The sequence below is a fragment of the Argopecten irradians genome, chromosome 6, assembly GCF_041381155.1.
Source record: "Argopecten irradians isolate NY chromosome 6, Ai_NY, whole genome shotgun sequence".
Taxonomy (NCBI): Eukaryota; Metazoa; Mollusca; class Bivalvia; order Pectinida; family Pectinidae; genus Argopecten; species Argopecten irradians.
In genome coordinates, this window is record NC_091139.1 from 47265511 (window position 1) to 47285383 (window position 19873).

A 19873-nucleotide genomic window follows, 5' to 3' on the forward strand; every position below is an offset into this window, starting at 1 on the left:
TTTGTGTGATAGTCACACCGTTATCTGTACCATTATCTAACATAAAAGTAGTTCTAAACTTTCATATTATTAGTAGATTTGTGTGTGGCCGTCACACGGCTATCTATACCATTATCTAACATAAAAGTAGTTCTAAACTTTCATATTATTAGTAGTCTTTGTGTGTGGCAGTCACACGGCTATCTGTACCATTATCTAACATAAAAGTAGTTCTAAACTTTCATATTATTAGTAGTCTTTGTGTGTGGCAGTCACACAGCTATCTGTACCATTATCTAACATAAAAGTAGTTCTCAAACTTTCATATTATTAGTAGTCTTTGTGTGTGGCAGTCACACAGCTATCTGTACCATTATCTAACATAAAAGTAGTTCCAAACTTTCATATTATTAGTAGATTTATGTGTGGCCATCACACAGCTATCTGTACCATTATCTAACATAAAAGTAGTTCTAAACTTTCATATTATTAGTAGATTTATGTGTGGCCATCACACAGCTATCTGTACCATTATCTAACGTAAAAGTAGTTCTAAACTTTCATATTATAGTAGATTTATGTGTGGCAGTCACACAGCTATCTGTATCATTATCTAACATAAAAGTATTTCTAAACTTTCATATTATTAGTCGATTTATGTGTGGCCATCACACAGCTATCTGTACCATTATCTAACATAAAAGTAGTACTAAACTTTCATATTATTAGTAGTCTTTGTGTATGGTTATTCTCCTGCGAATACGCATTGCATGTGTCACATGCCCGAATAAACTCTTCAAAGTCACGATTCATATTCGGCCAATATATTGACTCCCTTGCTCTTCGTAAACATCCCTGGGGACCGATATGACTTGAATGTCTTTCCATCATGTTACGGCGTTCGGAAATTGGCACTACTACACGGTCGTTCTTGAATAACAATCCGTTGTGGACAGTCTCGAAAAGGGAAGTACTTCTGGACCTCTTGAGAGAGTTGTTCTTTGCTCTCTGGCCACCCACGTTGAACAACTCGCATTAATTCTATAAGACTTGCGTCACTTTCAGTGGCGTGTTGTAGCTTATGAAGCGTTTCAGACGACACTGGCATATGTTTCACAGTGTTTACGTGTTCAAATTCAGAAAGGCAACTCGCAACACGTGTCTCTTCATCAGTACTTGACAAAAATGCCCTGCTAAACGTATCCGCCATGTACGTTTTCGTGCCCTTCTTGTAGACGATTGTGTAGTTAAAACGCTGAAGATTTAGCAACATACGTTGTAAGCGTTTAGGAGCACTAAACAGGTTTTTCTTGTCAATAATTTCTAATGGCTTGTGGTCTGATTCAACAACAACATGTGTTCCATACGTGTATTGTTCAAATTTTGTCATTCCAAAACTCACCGCCAGAAGCTCTTTCTCAATCTGGGCATAGTTACATTCTGTTGCCGTGAGCGCTCGCGACGCGTACCCCACAGGGTGTCCTTCCTGAAGGAGACATTGCCCCTAGTCCATTTTCTGAAGCATCACATTGCAGTACCGTTTGTTTTGATGGGTCGAAAAATTTCAATACCGGCGCATCGGACAGTGCTTTCTTGATTTCATCAAAAGCCTTGCCTTGAACAGTTGCGTCCCACATAAATTCTGAATCCTTTTTCAAAAGGTCACGTAACGGAGTAGTCATCTCTGACAATCGCGGTGCAAACTTGTGCACAAAGTTTATCATGCCTAACAAGCGTTGTACTCCAGCTTTGTCTTTCGGAACGGGCATTTCGGTGATGGCTTTCACTTTAGCCGGATCCATTTCCATACCTTTCGCCGAAATCACATGTCCCAAATACGTGCTTAGGCGCAACTTTAACTTGTCTCTGTTGATTTTTATGTTCTCATCACGACATCTGTCAAATAAAGCCTGAAGTTTTCGATCGTGATCATGCTTTGCTTCTTCATCAGTGTCACCACATCCGAACACAACAATGTCATCGTGTATCGCCTTAACTCCTTCTAATCCTTCAAGTGCCTCGTCCAATCTCCGCTGAAATTCCTCTGGGGCAGGTGAGATGCCAAAAGGCATTCTGAGCCATCGATACCGGCCCCAAGGGGTTCCAAATGTCGTCAAATAACTGCTCTCTTCGTCTAACTCAACATGCCAAAACCCGTCCTTTGCATCAACTACCGAGAATATGCGTGCTTTGTTCAATTCGGGAAGGATGTCTTCTATGGTTAGCATAGCATAATGATTCCTTTTAAGTGCCTGGTTTAATGGCTTGGGGTCAATACAAAGTCTCAACTTTCCGTTCGGCTATTTCACGACTACGATTGATGAGATCCAATCTGTTGGAGTGTTTACAGGTGCAATCACACCAATATTGGTCAGCCTATTGAGTTCAGTTCGAAAATCATCCTTTATTGCCACAGGGGGCCGGCGCACAGGTATTTTCGAAGGTGTAACATGAGGATCTACTTCAAGATGCAGTTTTCCTCTCAACTTTCCAAGTCCTTCGAAAATTGTCCTGTTAGCTTTCACGTTTGACACATTTTCAGTCGATGAATCCGTTGTCAATGGTAACTGACTTGTGACTTGTGATTCATTATCCACTGGCAATGAAGCATTTGATGTGGAGACGATCGGCACGTGAGTGGATCACTTTAGTTGTAGAACTTCCTCTTTTGGAACCTCAGCCCTCGAGTATAGGTTTTGTGTGTTCACTGTTATTAAGTCCATTGCTTGTATAACGCGGGAACCTAAAAATTGGCTTCACTTTTCCATCTACAATTACAAACTCGACCGAATACCGTCTCCCATTTTTTTGGGTTGTTGATTTGAACTCGTCGGGCCCCGACCGGAGACATTTCAGAGTTATTGAACATAACAAGCGTTACATCTGTCTCTACTAAGTGTTCCAACTGAGGTTCCTCAAAGACTTCCATATAGATAGATTTGGGCAACGCGTTCACGCTTGATCCGCTGTCGAGTTGACATTCAATTAAAATGCCCTTTGTTTCAATTATGGTATATAGCTTGGTCGGTATCTCCTCATGTTTTATAGTGTTTACCTCCTTTCGATCGATTGTGAAACAAAAGTCATCATCTGAACTCTCGTTTGTAGCCTCCACGTAATATACCTTTGGTTTTATTCTCCGACCAGGACGTCCATTTCCTTGATTTTGTCTTTGGCCTTGACCTTGACGAGGTCTTGACCTACATTTCTTTGCAAAATGATTCAGCATTCCGCAGATCGCACACGTTTTCTGCCATGCCAGGCACCGTTCGCGCTCGTTTACATGATTGTACCCACAATTGCCACAATTCATTATCTGTTTTTGCGAATTTCTCTTTCCACTACTTGTTTGCGGACGGTCCTGTGGTTGAGCGTTATCAGTTGCTTTCTTTCCGCATACCTTAACCTCTTCATTCGTAATGTCTTTCATGTGTTGAACTGATTTTTCAAATGAACGGCAAATGTCAATACACCTATGCAATATCAGTGACTGATCCTGCAGGAGTTTTTTTTCTTGTAGCATTTTCCCGAACCCCCATAACGATCCGATCTCTGATAAGACTTTCCTCTAATGCACCATAGCTACATGTCTTTGCAAGGGACCTTAATGCTGCGACATACGCATCTATTGTTTCTCCTTGTTCCTGACTCCTGTTATTAAAGAGGTAACGTTCATAAGTCTCATTAGTCTGTCCAATGCAGAACTTTTCGAATTTGTCCAACACTTTGTCTACATCTGTTTTGTCGTCATCGTTGTCAAACGTGAGGCCATTATATATTTGTAATGCATCTGGCCCTATACAAGTTAGCAGAGTAGCATTTCTCAGTTCTTTAGTTTTGTGTTTTAAGCCACTCGCGATCTCATAATTGTCCCAAATACGACGGAATTTTTTCCAGTTAGCACATAAATTGCCTCGTAAGTCTAGCGCTGTGGGAACGGGAAGGTTTGCAGGAACTTGTACAACAATGGGAACGGCATTTATTTGGGCTTGGGAAGTCATGGGAATTGTAGCAGAGGTTGTGTTTGTAGTACCAGTAGACATTTTCACGGACACGGTGATGTTTGCACTTGAGTTAGGTTTTACCGTTTCACTTTGTGTTCATTATTTGACATTCGTCACTTCGTTTGAATCTCCCAGTCTTACCACACACTTCTGACACCATGTAGCGTCATTTATGATGTTTGTGATCGACATAAACCTAACACACTTATCAGCTTGACTGTATTCATTCTCCATCATAACAAGCACATGGTATACACAAAAACTGATGACATCATAAACCGGAAGTACAATTTTCAAGGGAGTGTCTATTATGGGGAGAAACCATTATTGTAGTTTCTATATTATCGTTACAGTAGTCACACCCGCTATCTGTACCATTATCTAACATAAAAGTAGTTCTAAACTTTCATATTATCAATAGTCTTTGTGTGTGGCCGTCACACGGCTATCTGTACCATTATCTAACATAAAAGTAGTACTAAACTTTCATATTATTAGTAGTCTTTGTGTGTGGCCGTCACACGGCTATCTGTACCATTATCTAACATAAAAGTAGTACTAAACTTTCATATTATTAGTAGTCTTTGTGTGTGGCAGTCACACAGCTATCTGTACCATTATCTAACATAAAAGTAGTTCCAAACTTTCATATTATTAGTAGATTTCTGTGTGGCAGTCACACGGCTATCTGTGCCATTATCTTATATAAAAAAGTTCTAAACTTTCAAATTATTAGTAGTCTTTGTGTGTGGCAGTCACACAGCTATCTGTATCATTATCTAACATAAAAGTAGTTCTTAACTTTCATATTATTAGTGGTCTTTGTGTGGTAGTCACACGGCTATCTGTACCATTATCTAACATAAAAGTAGTTCTAAACTTTCATATTATTAGTAGTCTTTGTGTGTGGCAGTCACACGGCTATCTGTACCATTATCTTACATAAAAGTAGTTCTAAACTTTCATATTATTAGTAGTCTTTGTGTGTGGCAGTCACACGGCTATCTGTATCATTATATTACATAAAAGTAGTTCTAAACTTTCATATTATTAGTAGTCTTTGTGTATGGCCGTCACACAGCTATCTGTACCATTATCTAACATAAAAGTAGTACTAAATTTTCATATTATTAGTAGTCTTTGTGCGTAGCCGTAAGACGGCTATCTGTACCATTATCTAACATAAAAGTAGTACTAAACTTTCATATTATTAGTAGTCTTTGTGTGTGGCAGTCACACGGCTATCTGTACCATTATCTTACATAAAAGTAGTTCTAAACTTTCATATTATTAGTAGATTTGTGTGTGGCAGTCACACGGCTATCTGTATCATTATATTACATAGAAGTAGTTCTAAACTTTCATATTATCAATAGTCTTTGTGTATAGCCGTCACACGGTTATCTGTACCATTATCTAACATAAAAGTAGTTCTAAATTTTCATATTATCAGTAGTCTATGTGCGTGGCCGTCAGACGGCTATCTGTATCATTATCTTACATAAAAGTAGTTCTAAATTTTCATATTATTAGTAGTCTTTGTGCGTGGCCGTCAGACGGCTATCTGTACCATTATCTTACATAAAAGTAGTTCTAAACTTTCATATTATTAGTAATCTTTGTGTATGGCAGTCACACGGCTATCTGTACCATTATCTAACATAAAAGTAGTACTAAACTTTCATATTATTAGTAGTCTTTGTGTGTGGTCGTCACACGGCTATCTGTACCATTATCTTACATAAAAGTAGTTCTAAACTTTCATATTATTAGTAGTCTATGTGTATAGCCGTCACACGGTTATCTGTACCATTATCTAACATAAAAGTAGTTCTAAACTTTCATATTATTAGTAGTCTTTGTGTGTGGTCGTCACACGGCTATCTGTACCATTATCTTACATAAAAGTAGTTCTAAACTTTCATATTATCAATAGTCTTTGTGTATAGCCGTCACACGGTTATCTGTACCATTATCTAACATAAAAGTAGTTCTAAACTTTCATATTATTAGTAGTATGTGTATAGCCGTCACACGGTTATCTGTACCATTATCTTACATAAAAGTAGTTCTAAACTTTCATATTATCAATAGTCTTTGTGTATAGCCGACACACGGCTATCTGTACCATTATCTAACATAAAAGTAGTTCTAAACTTTCATATTATTAGTAGTCTTTGTGTGTGGCAGTCACACAGCTATCTGTACCATTATCTTACATAAAAGTAGTTCTAAACTTTCATATTATTAGTAGATTTGTGTATGGCCGTCACACCGCTATCTGTACCATTATCTAACATAAAAGTAGTACTAAACTTTCATATTATTAGTGGTCTTTGTGTGTGGCCGCCACACGGCTATCTGTACCATTATCTAACATAAAAGTAGTTCTAAACTTTCATATTATTAGTAGTCTTTGTGTGTGGCAGTCACACAGCTATCTGTACCATTATCTAACATAAAAGTAGTTCTAAACTTTCATATTATTAGTAGTCTTTTTTGTCGCCGTCACACGGGTATCTGTACCATTATCTAACATAAAAGTAGTTCTAAACTTTCATATTATTAGTAGTCTTTGTGCGTGGCCGTCACACAGCTATCTGTACCATTATCTAACATAAAAGTAGTTCTAAACTTTCATATTATTAGTAGTCTTTTTTGTCGCCGTCACACAGCTATCTGTACCATTATCTAACATACGAGAAGTTCTTAACTTTCATATTATAAGTAGTCTTTGAGTGGCACTCACACATCTATCTGTAAAATTATTATCTAACTTAAACTTTCATATTATCAATAGTCTTTGTGTGTGGCCGTCACACGGCTATCTGTACCATTATCTAACATATAAGTAGTTCTAAACTTTCATATTATTAGTAGTCTTTGTGTGTGGCCGTCACACGGGTATCTGTACCATTATCTAACATAAAAGTAGTTCTAAACTTTCATATTATTAGTAGTCTTTGTGTGTGTCCGTCACACGGCTATCTGTACCATTATCTAACATAAAAGTAGTTCTAAACTCTCATATTATTAGTAGATTTGTGTGTGGCCGTCACACAGCTATCTGTACCATTATCTAACATAAAAGTAGTTCTAAACTTTCATATTATTAGTAGTCTTTGTGTGTGGCCGTCACACGGGTATCTGTACCATTATCTAACATAAAAGTAGTTCTAAACTTTCATATTATTAGTAGTCTTTGTGCGTGGCCGTCACACAGCTATCTGTACCATTATCTAACATAAAAGTAGTTCTAAACTTTCATATTATTAGTAGATTTCTGTGTGGTAGTCACACCGCTATCTGTACCATTATCTAACATAAAAGTAGTACTAAACTTTCATATTATTAGTAGTCTTTGTGCGTGGCCGTCAGACGGCTATCTGTACCATTATCTAACATAAAAGTAGTACTAAACTTTCATATTATTAGTAGTCTTTGTGTGTGGCCGTCAGACGGCTATCTGTATCATTATCTTACATAAAAGTAGTTCTAAGCTTTCATATTATTAGTAGTCTTTGCGTATGGCAGTCACACAGATATCTGTACCATTATCTAACATAAAAGTAGTTCTAAACTTTCATATTTTCAGTAGTGTTTGTGCGTGGCCGTCACACGGCTATATATACCATTATCTAACATAAAAGTAGTTCTCAACTTTCATATTATTAGTAGTCTTTGTGTATGGCAGTCACACAGCTATCTGTACCATTATCTAACATAAAAGTAGTACTTAACTTTCATATTTTTTGTTTCAGTCTTAATTGCATTATTTCCGAAAGAAAAACGAAATCAATATCTGTTCCTGGAAGATTTCCATTCGTGTTACCTTGGTGGAGAGTGGATACCCGTCAGTACAAATCTGGCTGTATTGCCAGCTCCTTGTTTTATCATAGTTATCGTGTCTTTGATGTCGTTCTACAATCCACTGTTATATAAAACTGCCGTCGTCGTCCCAGCAGATGTGAGTTACGCCTCGAATTCTGTTATTGTACCACGAAGACAGATGATGTATCTGGAGTCGACCAACCCACCCAGTAACCGTAAGATGTCCATAGTCTCCGATTTTAACATTCCACCAGACAGTGTCAACAGCGAGAACATCTACGAAATGAAGACGGCACCACATCTGCCTCTCTTTAACACCATTTTAACTGGAATGATCATCATACGCCTTTGTCTCATGGTTGCTTCACGTCATGTTCCCACTGGTGAATCTATCCAGACAACAATATTGGTATGTTTTGTTTTACGCATATACATTCAGACCATATTCCTTCTCATTACCAGTTTCCGTTCCAGGAAAGCCATTCAGTCCCTAAACTTCAAACCACAATCTAGCATGGAGAAACATATGTCGGTTAGAAAAGGCCAATCGCTCCCACTGGTTCCAAGAGATGATTTTGCATACATGCCAGACTTCCTGAAACAACCGTCCGACATGGACATCAACGTACATGTTGTCCAGTCGAGTGATTCAGTCAGAAGCGTGAAGCGCGTGTCATTTCCTCTGGCGGCAGTGACGTCATCTTTTGATCTGGATCCGAGAACGGCTAACGACTTAGCTAGAAGACGAGTCACAATCAGTGTTATTTGATGAAAGGCACAACAAGCAGATTAACTAACTCAATAACTCGAAAGTGAAATCATAGATTTGTCTTATTTCCTGAAAATGAATCTTATCAGTCTTGCTGGCAACAAATCGAAATTAGCCACACACTCAACATTTACGGTTTATTTTAGATACGTAACGAGACTAACCAATCAGAATCACGACTCCTTTTTGTGCCATAAAATGGTTACTCGAATGTTTTCTTTTACTTTCCCCTTTTCTTAAAATACTTTTTGTCTTATTAATGTTATTACGTTTTTGACGAGTGATATACACATTTATGTACATATACACAATTACGACATATCGGGAGTGAATTAATGATCATTGCTTGGTCTGATGTAGATGTTTGTAATAGTATACCCATAACTGTAAATGTATATTCACATGATTTAAAACAAACTGGGAAATCACCTGCACAGGCATAGCCTGTTGTTTGATCCCTTTTCATATTTTTTATGAAATAAAGTTTGTTGAAATAGTTGACTATGAAAAGTGTCATAAGGTTTAAAGGTATGTATAAGAGTTTTCACTGTGTGTTCTTTGAATATCTAAAGGAATCATTTGTTATACATTTAAAAAAAAAATGAAAATAAATAGGAACGACGTAATCACCAGTTAATAGCATTATCATCAGAAAAAGTGTCAACAAATTTTTGAATGCTTATGTTATTTTGAAATGAACCATGTTTTATATTATCAATTATTTGTTATATGTCTTTATACGGAGTGGCGTACAGGTTCCTTTATTAAATAAAGCAATTTTTCGAGTGTTTTAATATTAATTTAGTTTTTATTCTTGAAAAAATATAGTAATACAGGACATCTTTCAAAAGGGAACTTTTCTAATTTCATGTGCACAACGTCGTGATTGTCCCAGAATATTTCAGAATAATCACGATACTCGATGAACTATGTTTTATGTAAATAAGTTGTAGCATTTGTATATCTTTATCTTAATAATGTGCTGTCGGCAGTAAGGTTATGTAAAGCTATCGACAGTTAGTTTAAGTAAATGTTAAAATGATTATATTGTGCTGGACTCTTTTTCGTTAAAGTTTGAATTTTAAATATCCATATACCCATGCTAAATAAATAAAGATATTGTCAAACTATTTAGTGAATTTTGTTTTCTTACCAAAAAAAATGTTTTTATATGTCTACGAAATCCCTGCAGGTTGGGTTCGAGATAAGTATCTGTCCTACTATGATGAAAAGAATCTTATCGTTTCTTTTTAATTATATGACGTTGTTCTATCTAACGTCGTCCTTCGCGCCTCCGAGAATTTCACCACAAGCTTAGCAATCCCTCCTATGAGGACCTCTAGATGTTAACCTATAACAATACTCGTGTCTTCTAATTAGCTTCACCAGCAAGGGACTAAGACTAATAGTTTACCTGTTGTCCTTATCAGTATACAATGACCAGGTGAAGTGTTGGTGTGATAATAATGGTTTTAAACCGTTATGTCAGCAGTAATGTCTCCATTTGTGCGATGGTTTTTTTCCACTGGGTTGGTGTGTATGTAGCTGTGGAAGAGAGAATGTTTTACCAACAGTGGCAGGCACACTTATCTTAACTCACACCAAATTATCTCTGTTACCAGTAGAGCATTTTGTAGGAGACACAGAACCTATTGGCATAACTAAACTATTTAAGTAGCTAGGTGTCGATATCGGTGAACAATGCGTTCAATGTCACACACTTAGAGTAATCATTAGTTTCAGTGATCACGTGTGTTGAATAACATATAAATAATCTAATCCAAAAGTTATTATATATATTATAAGCCTGGTGTAATTAATGTATAAGTTAGTATATATATTATAACCTGGTGTAAGTAATGTTAAAGTGTTGTTAAAGAAGAATGTTAAAAGTACAGGTATAGTCTTATATGCCTAGTGTAAGTAATGTTAAAGAAGGAATGTTAAAAGTACAGGTAAGTCTTGTTAGAGTGTGTAAGTAATGTTAAAGAAGGAATGTTAAAAGTACAGGTAAGTCTTGTTAGTGTAGTAAGTAATGTTAAAGAAGGAATGTTAAAAGTACAGGTAAGTCTTGTTAGTGTAGTAAGTAATGTTAAAGAAGGAATGTTAAAGTACAGGTAAGTCTTGTTAGTGTAGTAAGTAATGTTAAAGAAGGAATGTTAAAAGTACAGGTAAGTCTTGTTTAGTGTAGTAAGTAATGTTAAAAAGGAATGTTAAAAGTACAGGTAAGTCTTGTTAGTGTAGTAAGTAATGTTAAAGAAGGAATGTTAAAAGTACAGGTAAGTCTTGTTAGTGTGTACGTAATGTTAAAGAATGAATGTTAAAAGTACAGGTAAGTCTTGTTAGTGTAGTAAGTAATGTTAAAGAAGGAATGTTAAAAGTACAGGTAAGTCTTGTTAGTGTAGTAAGTAATGTTAAAGAAGGAATGTTAAAGTACAGGTAAGTCTTGTTAGTGTAGTAAGTAATGTTAAAGAAGGAATGTTAAAATTACAGGTAAGTCTTGTTTGTGTAGTAAGTAATGTTAAAGAAGGAATGTTAAAAGTACAGGTAAGTCTTGTTAGTGTAGTAAGTAATGTTAAAGAAGGAATGTTAAAAGTACAGGTAAGTCTTGTTAGTGTAGTAAGTAATGTTAAAGAAGGAATGTTAAAAGTACAGGTAAGTCTTGTTAGTGTAGTAAGTAATGTTAAAGAAGGAATGTTAAAAGTACAGGTAAGTCTTGTTAGTGTAGTAAGTAATGTTAAAGAAGGAATGTTAAAAGTACAGGTAAGTCTTGTTAGTGTAGTAAGTAATGTTAAAGAAGGAATGTTAAAGTACAGGTAAGTCTTGTTAGTGTAGTAAGTAATGTTAAAGAAGGAATGTTAAAAGTACAGGTAAGTCTTGTTAGTGTAGTAAGTAATGTTAAAGAAGGAATGTTAAAAGTACAGGTAAGTCTTCTTAGTGTAGTAAGTAATGTTAAAGAAGGAATGTTAAAGTACAGGTAAGTCTTGTTAGTGTAGTAAGTAATGTTAAAGAAGGAATGTTAAAAGTACAGGTAAGTCTTGTTAGTGTAGTAAGTAATGTTAAAGAAGGAATGTTAAAAGTACAGGTAAGTCTTGTTAGTGTAGTAAGTAATGTTAAAGAAGGAATGTTAAAAGTACAGGTAAGTCTTGTTAGTGTAGTAAGTAATGTTAAAGAAGGAATGTTAAAAGTACAGGTAAGTCTTGTTAGTGTAGTAAGTAATGTTAAAGAAGGAATGTTAAAAGTACAGGTAAGTCTTGTTAGTGTAGTAAGTAATGTTAAAGAAGGAATGTTAAAAGTACAGGTAAGTCTTGTTAGTGTAGTAAGTAATGTTAAAGAAGGAATGTTAAAAGTACAGGTAAGTCTTGTTAGTGTAGTAAGTAATGTTAAAGAAGGAATGTTAAAAGTACAGGTAAGTCTTGTTAGTGTAGTAAGTAATGTTAAAGAAGGAATGTTAAAAGTACAGGTAAGTCTTGTTAGTGTAGTAAGTAATGTTAAAGAAGGAATGTTAAAAGTACAGGTAAGTCTTGTTAGTGTAGTAAGTAATGTTAAAGAAGGAATGTTAAAAGTACAGGTAAGTCTTGTTAGTGTAGTAAGTAATGTTAAAGAAGGAATGTTAAAAGTACAGGTAAGTCTTGTTAGTGTAGTAAGTAATGTTAAAGAAGGAATGTTAAAAGTACAGGTAAGTCTTGTTAGTGTAGTAAGTAATGTTAAAGAAGGAATGTTAAAAGTACAGGTAAGTCTTGTTATTGTAGTAAGTAATGTTAAAGAAGGAATGTTAAAAGTACAGGTAAGTCTTGTTAGTGTAGTAAGTAATGTTAAAGAAGGAATGTTAAAGTACAGGTAAGTCTTGTTAGTGTAGTAAGTAATGTTAAAGAAGGAATGTTAAAAGTACAGGTAAGTCTTGTTAGTGTAGTAAGTAATGTTAAAGAAGGAATGTTAAAAGTACAGGTAAGTCTTGTTAGTGTAGTAAGTAATGTTAAAGAAGGAATGTTAAAAGTACAGGTAAGTCTTGTTAGTGTAGTAAGTAATGTTAAAGAAGGAATGTTAAAATACAGGTAAGTCTTGTTAGTGTAGTAAGTAATGTTAAAGAAGGAATGTTAAAAGTACAGGTAAGTCTTGTTGTGTAGTAAGTAATGTTAAAGAAGGAATGTTAAAAGTACAGGTAAGTCTTGTTAGTGTAGTAAGTAATGTTAAAGAAGGAATGTTAAAGTACAGGTAAGTCTTGTTAGTGTAGTAAGTAATGTTAAAGAAGGAATGTTAAAAGTACAGGTAAAGTCTTGTTAGTGTGTAAGTAATGTTAAAGAAGGAATGTTAAAAGTACAGGTAAGTCTTGTTAGTGTAGTAAGTAAAGATGTTAAAAGGAAGGAATGTTAAAATGTTAGGAATGTTAGTACAGTAAGTCTTGTTAGTGTAGTAAGTAATGTTAAAGAAGGAATGTTAAAAGTACAGGTAAGTCTTGTTAGTGTAGTAAGTAATGTTAAAGAAGGAATGTTAAAAGTACAGGTAAGTCTTGTTAGTGTGTAAGTAATGTTAAAGAAGGAATGTTAAAAGTACAGGTAAAATTCTTGTTAGTGTAGTAAGTAATGTTAAAGAAGGAATGTTAAAAGTACAGGTAAGTCTTGTTAGTGTAGTAAGTAATGTTAAAGAAGGAATGTTAAAAGTACAGGTAAGTCTTGTTAGTGTAGTAAGTAATGTTAAAGAAGGAATGTTAAAAGTACAGGTAAGTCTTGTTAGTGTAGTAAGTAATGTTAAAGAAGGAATGTTAAAAGTACAGGTAAGTCTTGTTAGTGTAGTAAGTAATGTTAAAGAAGGAATGTTAAAAGTACAGGTAAGTCTTGTTAGTGTAGTAAGTAATGTTAAAGAAGGAATGTTAAAAGTACATATAGTATTAGTCTTGTTAGTGTAGTAAGTAATGTTAAAGAAGGAATGTTAAAAGTACAGGTAAGTCTTGTTAGTGTAGTAAGTAATGTTAAAGAAGGAATGTTAAAAGTACAGGTAAGTCTTGTTAGTGTAGTAAGTAATGTTAAAGAATGAATGTTAAAAGTACAGGTAAAGTTTTGTTAGTGTAGTAAGTAATGTTAAAGAAGGAATGTTAAAAGTACAGGTAAGTCTTGTTAGTGTAGTAAGTAATGTTAAAGAAGGAATGTTAAAAGTACACGTAAGTCTTGTTAGTGTAGTAAGTAATGTTAAAGAAGGAATGTTAAAGTACAGGTAAGTCTTGTTAGTGTAGTAAGTAATGTTAAAGAAGGAATGTTAAAAGTACAGGTAAGTCTTGTTAGTGTAGTAAGTAATGTTAAAGAAGGAATGTTAAAAGTACAGGTAAGTCTTGTTAGTGTAGTAAGTAATGTTAAAGAAGGAATGTTAAAAGTACAGGTAAGTCTTGTTAGTGTGTAAGTAATGTTAAAGAAGGAATGTTAAAAGTACAGGTAAGTCTTGTTAGTGTAGTAAGTAATGTTAAAGAAGGAATGTTAAAAGTACAGGTAAGTCTTGTTAGTGTAGTAAGTAATGTTAAAGAAGGAATGTTAAAAGTACAGGTAAGTCTTGTTAGTGTAGTAAGTAATGTTAAAGAAGGAATGTTAAAAGTACAGGTAAGTCTTGTTAGTGTAGTAAGTAATGTTAAAGAAGGAATGTTAAAAGTACAGGTAAGTCTTGTTAGTGTAGTAAGTATTGTTAAAGAATGAATGTTAAGGTACAGGAAAGTCTTATTAGTGTAGTAAGTAATGTTAAAGAAGGAATGTTATTGTACAGGTAAGTCTTGTTTGTGAAGTAAGTAATGTTAAAGAAGGAATGTTAAAAGCACAGGTAAGTCTTGTTAGTGTAGTAAGTAATGTTAAAGAAGGAATGTTAAAAGTACAGGTAAGTCTTGTTAGTGTAGTAAGTTAATGTTAAAGAAGGAATGTTAAAAGTACAGGTAAGTCTTGTTAGTGTAGTAAGTAATGTTAAAGAAGGAATGTTAAAAGTACAGGTAAGTCTTGTTAGTGTAGTAAGTAATGTTAAAGAAGGAATGTTAAAAGTACAGGTAAGTCTTGTTAGTGTAGTAAGTAATGTTAAAGAAGGAATGTTAAAAGTACAGGTAAGTCTTGTTAGTGTAGTAAGTAATGTTAAAGAAGGAATGTTAAAGTACAGGTAAGTCTTGTTAGTTGTAAGTAAATGTAAAGAAGGAATGTTAAAAGTACAGGTAAGTCTTGTTAGTGTAGTAAGTAATGTTAAAAGAAGGAATGTTAAAGTACAGGTAAGTCTTGTTAGTGTGTAAGTAATGTTAAAGAAGGAATGTTAAAAGTACAGGTAAGTCTTGTTAGTGTAGTAAGTAATGTTAAAGAAGGAATGTTAAAGTACAGGTTAGTCTTGTTAGTGTGTAAGTATTGTTAAAGAATGAATGTTTAGGCACAGGAAAGTCTTATTAGTGTAGTAAGTAATGTTAAAGAAGGAATGTTAAAAGTACAGGTAAGTCTTGTTAGTGTGTAAGTAATGTTAAAGAAGGAATGTTAAAAGTACATGTAAGTCTTGTTAGTGTGTAAGTAATGTTAAAGAAGGAATGTTAAAAGTACAGGTAAGTCTTGTTAGTGTAGTAAGTAATGTTAAAGAAGGAATGTTAAAAGTACAGGTAAGTCTTGTTAGTGTAGTCAGTAATGTTAAAGAAGGAATGTTAAAGTACAGGTAAGTCTTGTTAGTGTAGTAAGTAATGTTAAAGAAGGAATGTTAAAAGTACAGGTAAGTCTTGTTAGTGTAGTAAGTAATGTTAAAGAAGGAATGTTAAAGTACAGGTTAGTATTGTTAGTGTGTAAGTAATGTTAAAGAAGGAATGTTAAAAGTACAGGTAAGTCTTGTTAGTGTAGTAAGTAATGTTAAAGAAGGAATGTTAAAAGTACAGGTAAGTCTTGTTAGTGTAGTAAGTAATGTTAAAGAAGGAATGTTTAAAGTACAGGTAAGTCTTGTTAGTGTAGTAAGTAATGTTAAAGAAGGAATGTTAAAAGTACAGGTAAGTCTTGTTAGTGTAGTAAGTAATGTTAAAGAAGGAATGTTAAAGTACAGGTAAGTCTTGTTAGTGTAGTAAGTAATGTTTAAAGAAGGAATGTTAAAGTACAGGTAAGTCTTGTTAGTGTAGTAAGTAATGTTAAAGAAGGAATGTTAAAAGTACAGGTAAGTCTTGTTAGTGTAGTAAGTAATGTTAAAGAAGGAATGTTAAAAGTACAGGTAAGTCTTGTTAGTGTGTAAGTAATGTTAAAGAAGGAATGTTAAAAGTACAGGTAAAAGTCTTGTTAGTGTGTAAGTAATGTTAAAGAAGGAATGTTAAAAGTACAGGTAAGTCTTGTTAGTGTAGTAAGTAATGTTAAAGAAGGAATGTTAAAAGTACAGGTAAGTCTTGTTAGTGTAGTAAGTAATGTTAAAGAAGGAATGTTAAAAGTACAGGTAAGTCTTGTTAGTGTAGTAAGTAATGTTAAAGAAGGAATGTTAAAGTACAGGAAAGTCTTGTTAGTGTAGTAAGTAATGTTAAAGAAGGAATGTTAAAAGTACAGGTAAGTCTTGTTAGTGTAGTAAGTAATGTTAAATAAGGAATGTTAAAAGTACAGGTAAGTCTTGTTAGTGTAGTAAGTAATGTTAAAGAAGGAATGTTAAAAGTACAGGTAAGTCTTGTTAGTGTAGTAAGTAATGTTAAAGAAGGAATGTTAAAAGTACAGGTAAGTCTTGTTAGTGTAGTAAGTAATGTTAAAGAAGGAATGTTAAAAGTACAGGTAAGTCTTGTTAGTGTAGTAAGTAATGTTAAAGAAGGAATGTTAAAAGTACAGGTAAGTCTTGTTAGTGTAGTAGTAAGTAATGTTAAAGAAGGAATGTTTAAAGTACAGGTAAGTCTTGTTAGTGTAGTAAGTAATGTTAAAGAAGGAATGTTAAAAGTACAGGTAAGTCTTGTTAGTGTAGTAAGTAATGTTAAAGAAGGAATGTTAAAAGTACAGGTAAGTCTTGTTAGTGTGTACGTAATGTTAAAGAAGGAATGTTAAAAGTACAGGTAAGTCTTGTTATGTGTGTAGTAAGTAATGTTAAAGAAGGAATGTTAAAAGTACAGGTAAGTCTTGTTAGTGTAGTAAGTAAGTAATGTTAAAGAAGGAATGTAAAAGTACAGGTAAGTCTTGTTAGTGTAGTAAGTAATGTTAAAGAAGGAATGTTAAAGTACATGATAGTATTGTTAGTGTGTACGTAATGTTAAAGAAGGAATGTTAAAAGTACAGGTAAGTCTTGTTAGTGTAGTAAGATAGAGAAACCAGCAGCTAAATTCAAAACACATTTAATTATATATACAATATTATACAGAGATGGTTTACAATATCTAAAGTAATTGGTGGTGGTACAAGAGTAATACGATGATTTAAAGTGTAACTTATCTGTATGCGAATGTCCTGGTATAATCCTTGATCCTTCCAGGTTTCAAATTCACAATAATCACAAATCCACAAGGAAATTGAATGTCCACCGATGATTTGTAAAGTTCCAGGCAATATGAATAAATCCACACAAAGTGTTTGTTAATAATCCACAGATAAAGTCACAATAACTCTCCCAATAGAATCTTATATGGCGCTGTACAATTCTTGGTATGTCTTATTACAGGTCTCATTACAGTTCTGATTAGCCTTGGACAGCTGGAGTATATATAGCTAAACCCTAATTCAAGAATATTGGAGAACCTTCTACTTCTAGAAATATCTAACTAAAAGCAGTAAACAAATAAACACACATAACTTTCTGGAATTAGATCATTCTGATCTCTACTTAAAATCAACATGTTTACAAACATATTTGTTTATACATGATTATATTCTAGAAAGTTCTATAACCTAAATCAATGATATGACCTTCATGGGATGTATTGATAAAAAAACTATAGGAGTTATCTCCCATATCTCATAACTACATGTATTTAGTGTCATACATAACACACCCCTCCTTAAAGAAAAGAAAGTTTTCTTGAAAAGGAAACTTTCTTGACATATCAAGTAATATTTAAATCCTTGATAAAGCATCAGCTAGAATATTGTCTTTCCCTTTGATATGTTTGATGTCAAGATTGTACTCTTGCAAAGTCAAACTCCACCTGAGAATTCTTTGATTTTTGTTTTTCATTTTCCCAATGAATGTCAAAGGGTTGTGGTCGGTGAAGACCAACACAGGCACAACTGTAGTGCATAGATACACATCAAATTGGTTTAAGGCCAAAATCAATGCTAAACATTCTTTCTCAATGGTGGAATAATTTCTCTGGTGTTTGTCAAACTTTTTCGAGAAATAACAAATTGGATGGTCAATTTTGTTCAGTACCTTCTTGCATCAAAACAGCACCAACACCTACATCGCTGGCGTCAACAAACAGTTTAAACTGTTTATTAAAATCTGGAGCAGTCAGAACTGGTGAGTTTGATAGTATGGCTTTCAATTTCTCAAAGGCAGACTTACATTCGTCTGACCAGACAAATTTGACATTTTTCTTTAACAAAGCAGTAAGTGGAGCTGCTATAACAGAGAAATTTTGACAAAATTTTCTGTAGTATCCAGCCATACCAAGAAACCTCATCAGCTCTCTCTTGCCTCCAGGAGCTGGAAAATCTATAATTGATTCTACTTTGGCCTGAACAGGTTTAACCTGCCCCTGTCCTACAACATGGCCTAAAAATTCAACAGTTGCATGACAAAATTCACATTTCAATAAGTTTACAGTCAATTTCATGGTAGTGAGTCTTTCGAAGAATTCACGAATCCCGCGTAGATGGTCTTCCCACGTGTCGTGGTAGTTGATGACGTCATCGATGTATCCATCACAGCCTTCCAGGTCTGATATCACGCTGTTAAGAAGACGTTGAAATGTTGCCGGGGCATTCTTCATACCAAACGGCATAACTTTGTACTGGTACAAACCTTGCGAGGTTACAAATGCCGACACTTCTTTAGCTCTTTCTGTTAATGGCACCTGCCAATATCCTTTCAACAGGTCAAACTTGCTTACGTACTTGGCTTTGCCAACTTTGTCAATACACGAGTCAATCCTTGGAATTGGATAAGAGTCTGTTTTTTACTGACAGAGTTTACTTTTCTGAAGTCAGTACAGAACCGGTATGTCTTGTCTGGCTTTGGTACCAGAACACATGGAGAGCTCCATTCACTTTTGCTTGGTTCAATAATATCATTGTCCAACATGTATTGAATTTCTTTCTTTAAATGTTCTTCTTTCAAAGGATTGACACGGTAAGGATGTTGCTTGACAGGTGGCGCATCGCCTACATCCACGTCGTGATAGATAGCATCTGTTTTGCCTGGTGTATCCGGAAACAAATGTTCATACTCAAGTATCAAATCTTTAAGTTCATTGCGTTCTTTTTCCGATAGATGACTTAGTTTCTTGTCCAAGTTCGCGAGCACATCTGAGTTCCGTAACTTAAGACCACAGTCTTAACCTACATCTTGTACACCACCATCTAAGTCTAGTTTACATATATCAGCTGTACTTTCACTTTGTGATGGTACAGAGGCCAAAGTAGCAATAGGTTGAGAGGTCTTGCTCTCTTCTCTATCTACATATTTCTTAAGCATATTAACATGACATAATTGAGTTTTCTTGCGCCTCCCTGGAGTTTGTACAATGTAGTTAACATCATCGACCTTTTTCTCAACAATATAAGGTCCAAAATATCTAGCTTGCAAAGGCTGACCCGGTATTGGTAATAGAGCCAAAATTTTGTCACCTGGATCAAAACTTCTTGCACGGGCATCTTTATCATACCATGTTTTCATTTTGGTTTGAGTAAGGGCCAAATTTTCTTTTGCCAATTCACATGCCCTTGTCAACCTTTGCTTAAAGTTACACACATAATCTAAGAGATTCACTTTAGAATCTTCGTCCAAAATTTTGTCTTTCAAAATTTTCAAAGGACCACGTACAGTATGTCCAAACACAAGTTCAAAGGGACTGAAGCCAAGAGATTCTTGTACAGATTCTCTAACGCCAAACAACAACATGTGTATACCTTCGTCCCAATCTCTTTTGTTTTCAAAACAATAAGATCTCATCATATTCTTCAATGTCTGATGAAAACGTTCTAAAGCACCCTGAGACTCTGGATGATAAGCACTAGACTTATATTGCTTGATCTGGAGCTGGTACATGACTTGTTGAAAAATACCAGACATGAAATTCGAACCTTGGTCCGATTGGACAGCTTTTGGAAGACCAACCAATGTAAAGAATTTAACCAAAGCCTTGACTATGTTAGGGGCTTTAATATTCCTGAGTGGAATGGCTTCA

At 34.5% G+C, this 19873-nt stretch overlaps 1 protein-coding gene across 1 annotated transcript; it reads left to right on the plus strand.

Moving 5' to 3' along the window:
- Positions 1–7510: 7510 nt before the first annotated feature.
- Positions 7511–9701, plus strand: LOC138326567 (uncharacterized). The gene is made up of 2 exons (XM_069272664.1): positions 7511–7552; positions 7717–9701. Exons 1-2 carry the CDS (start codon positions 7511–7513, stop codon positions 8581–8583), a joined length of 909 nt encoding a protein of 302 aa, XP_069128765.1. The 3' UTR covers positions 8584–9701.
- Positions 9702–19873: the final 10172 nt, after the last annotated feature.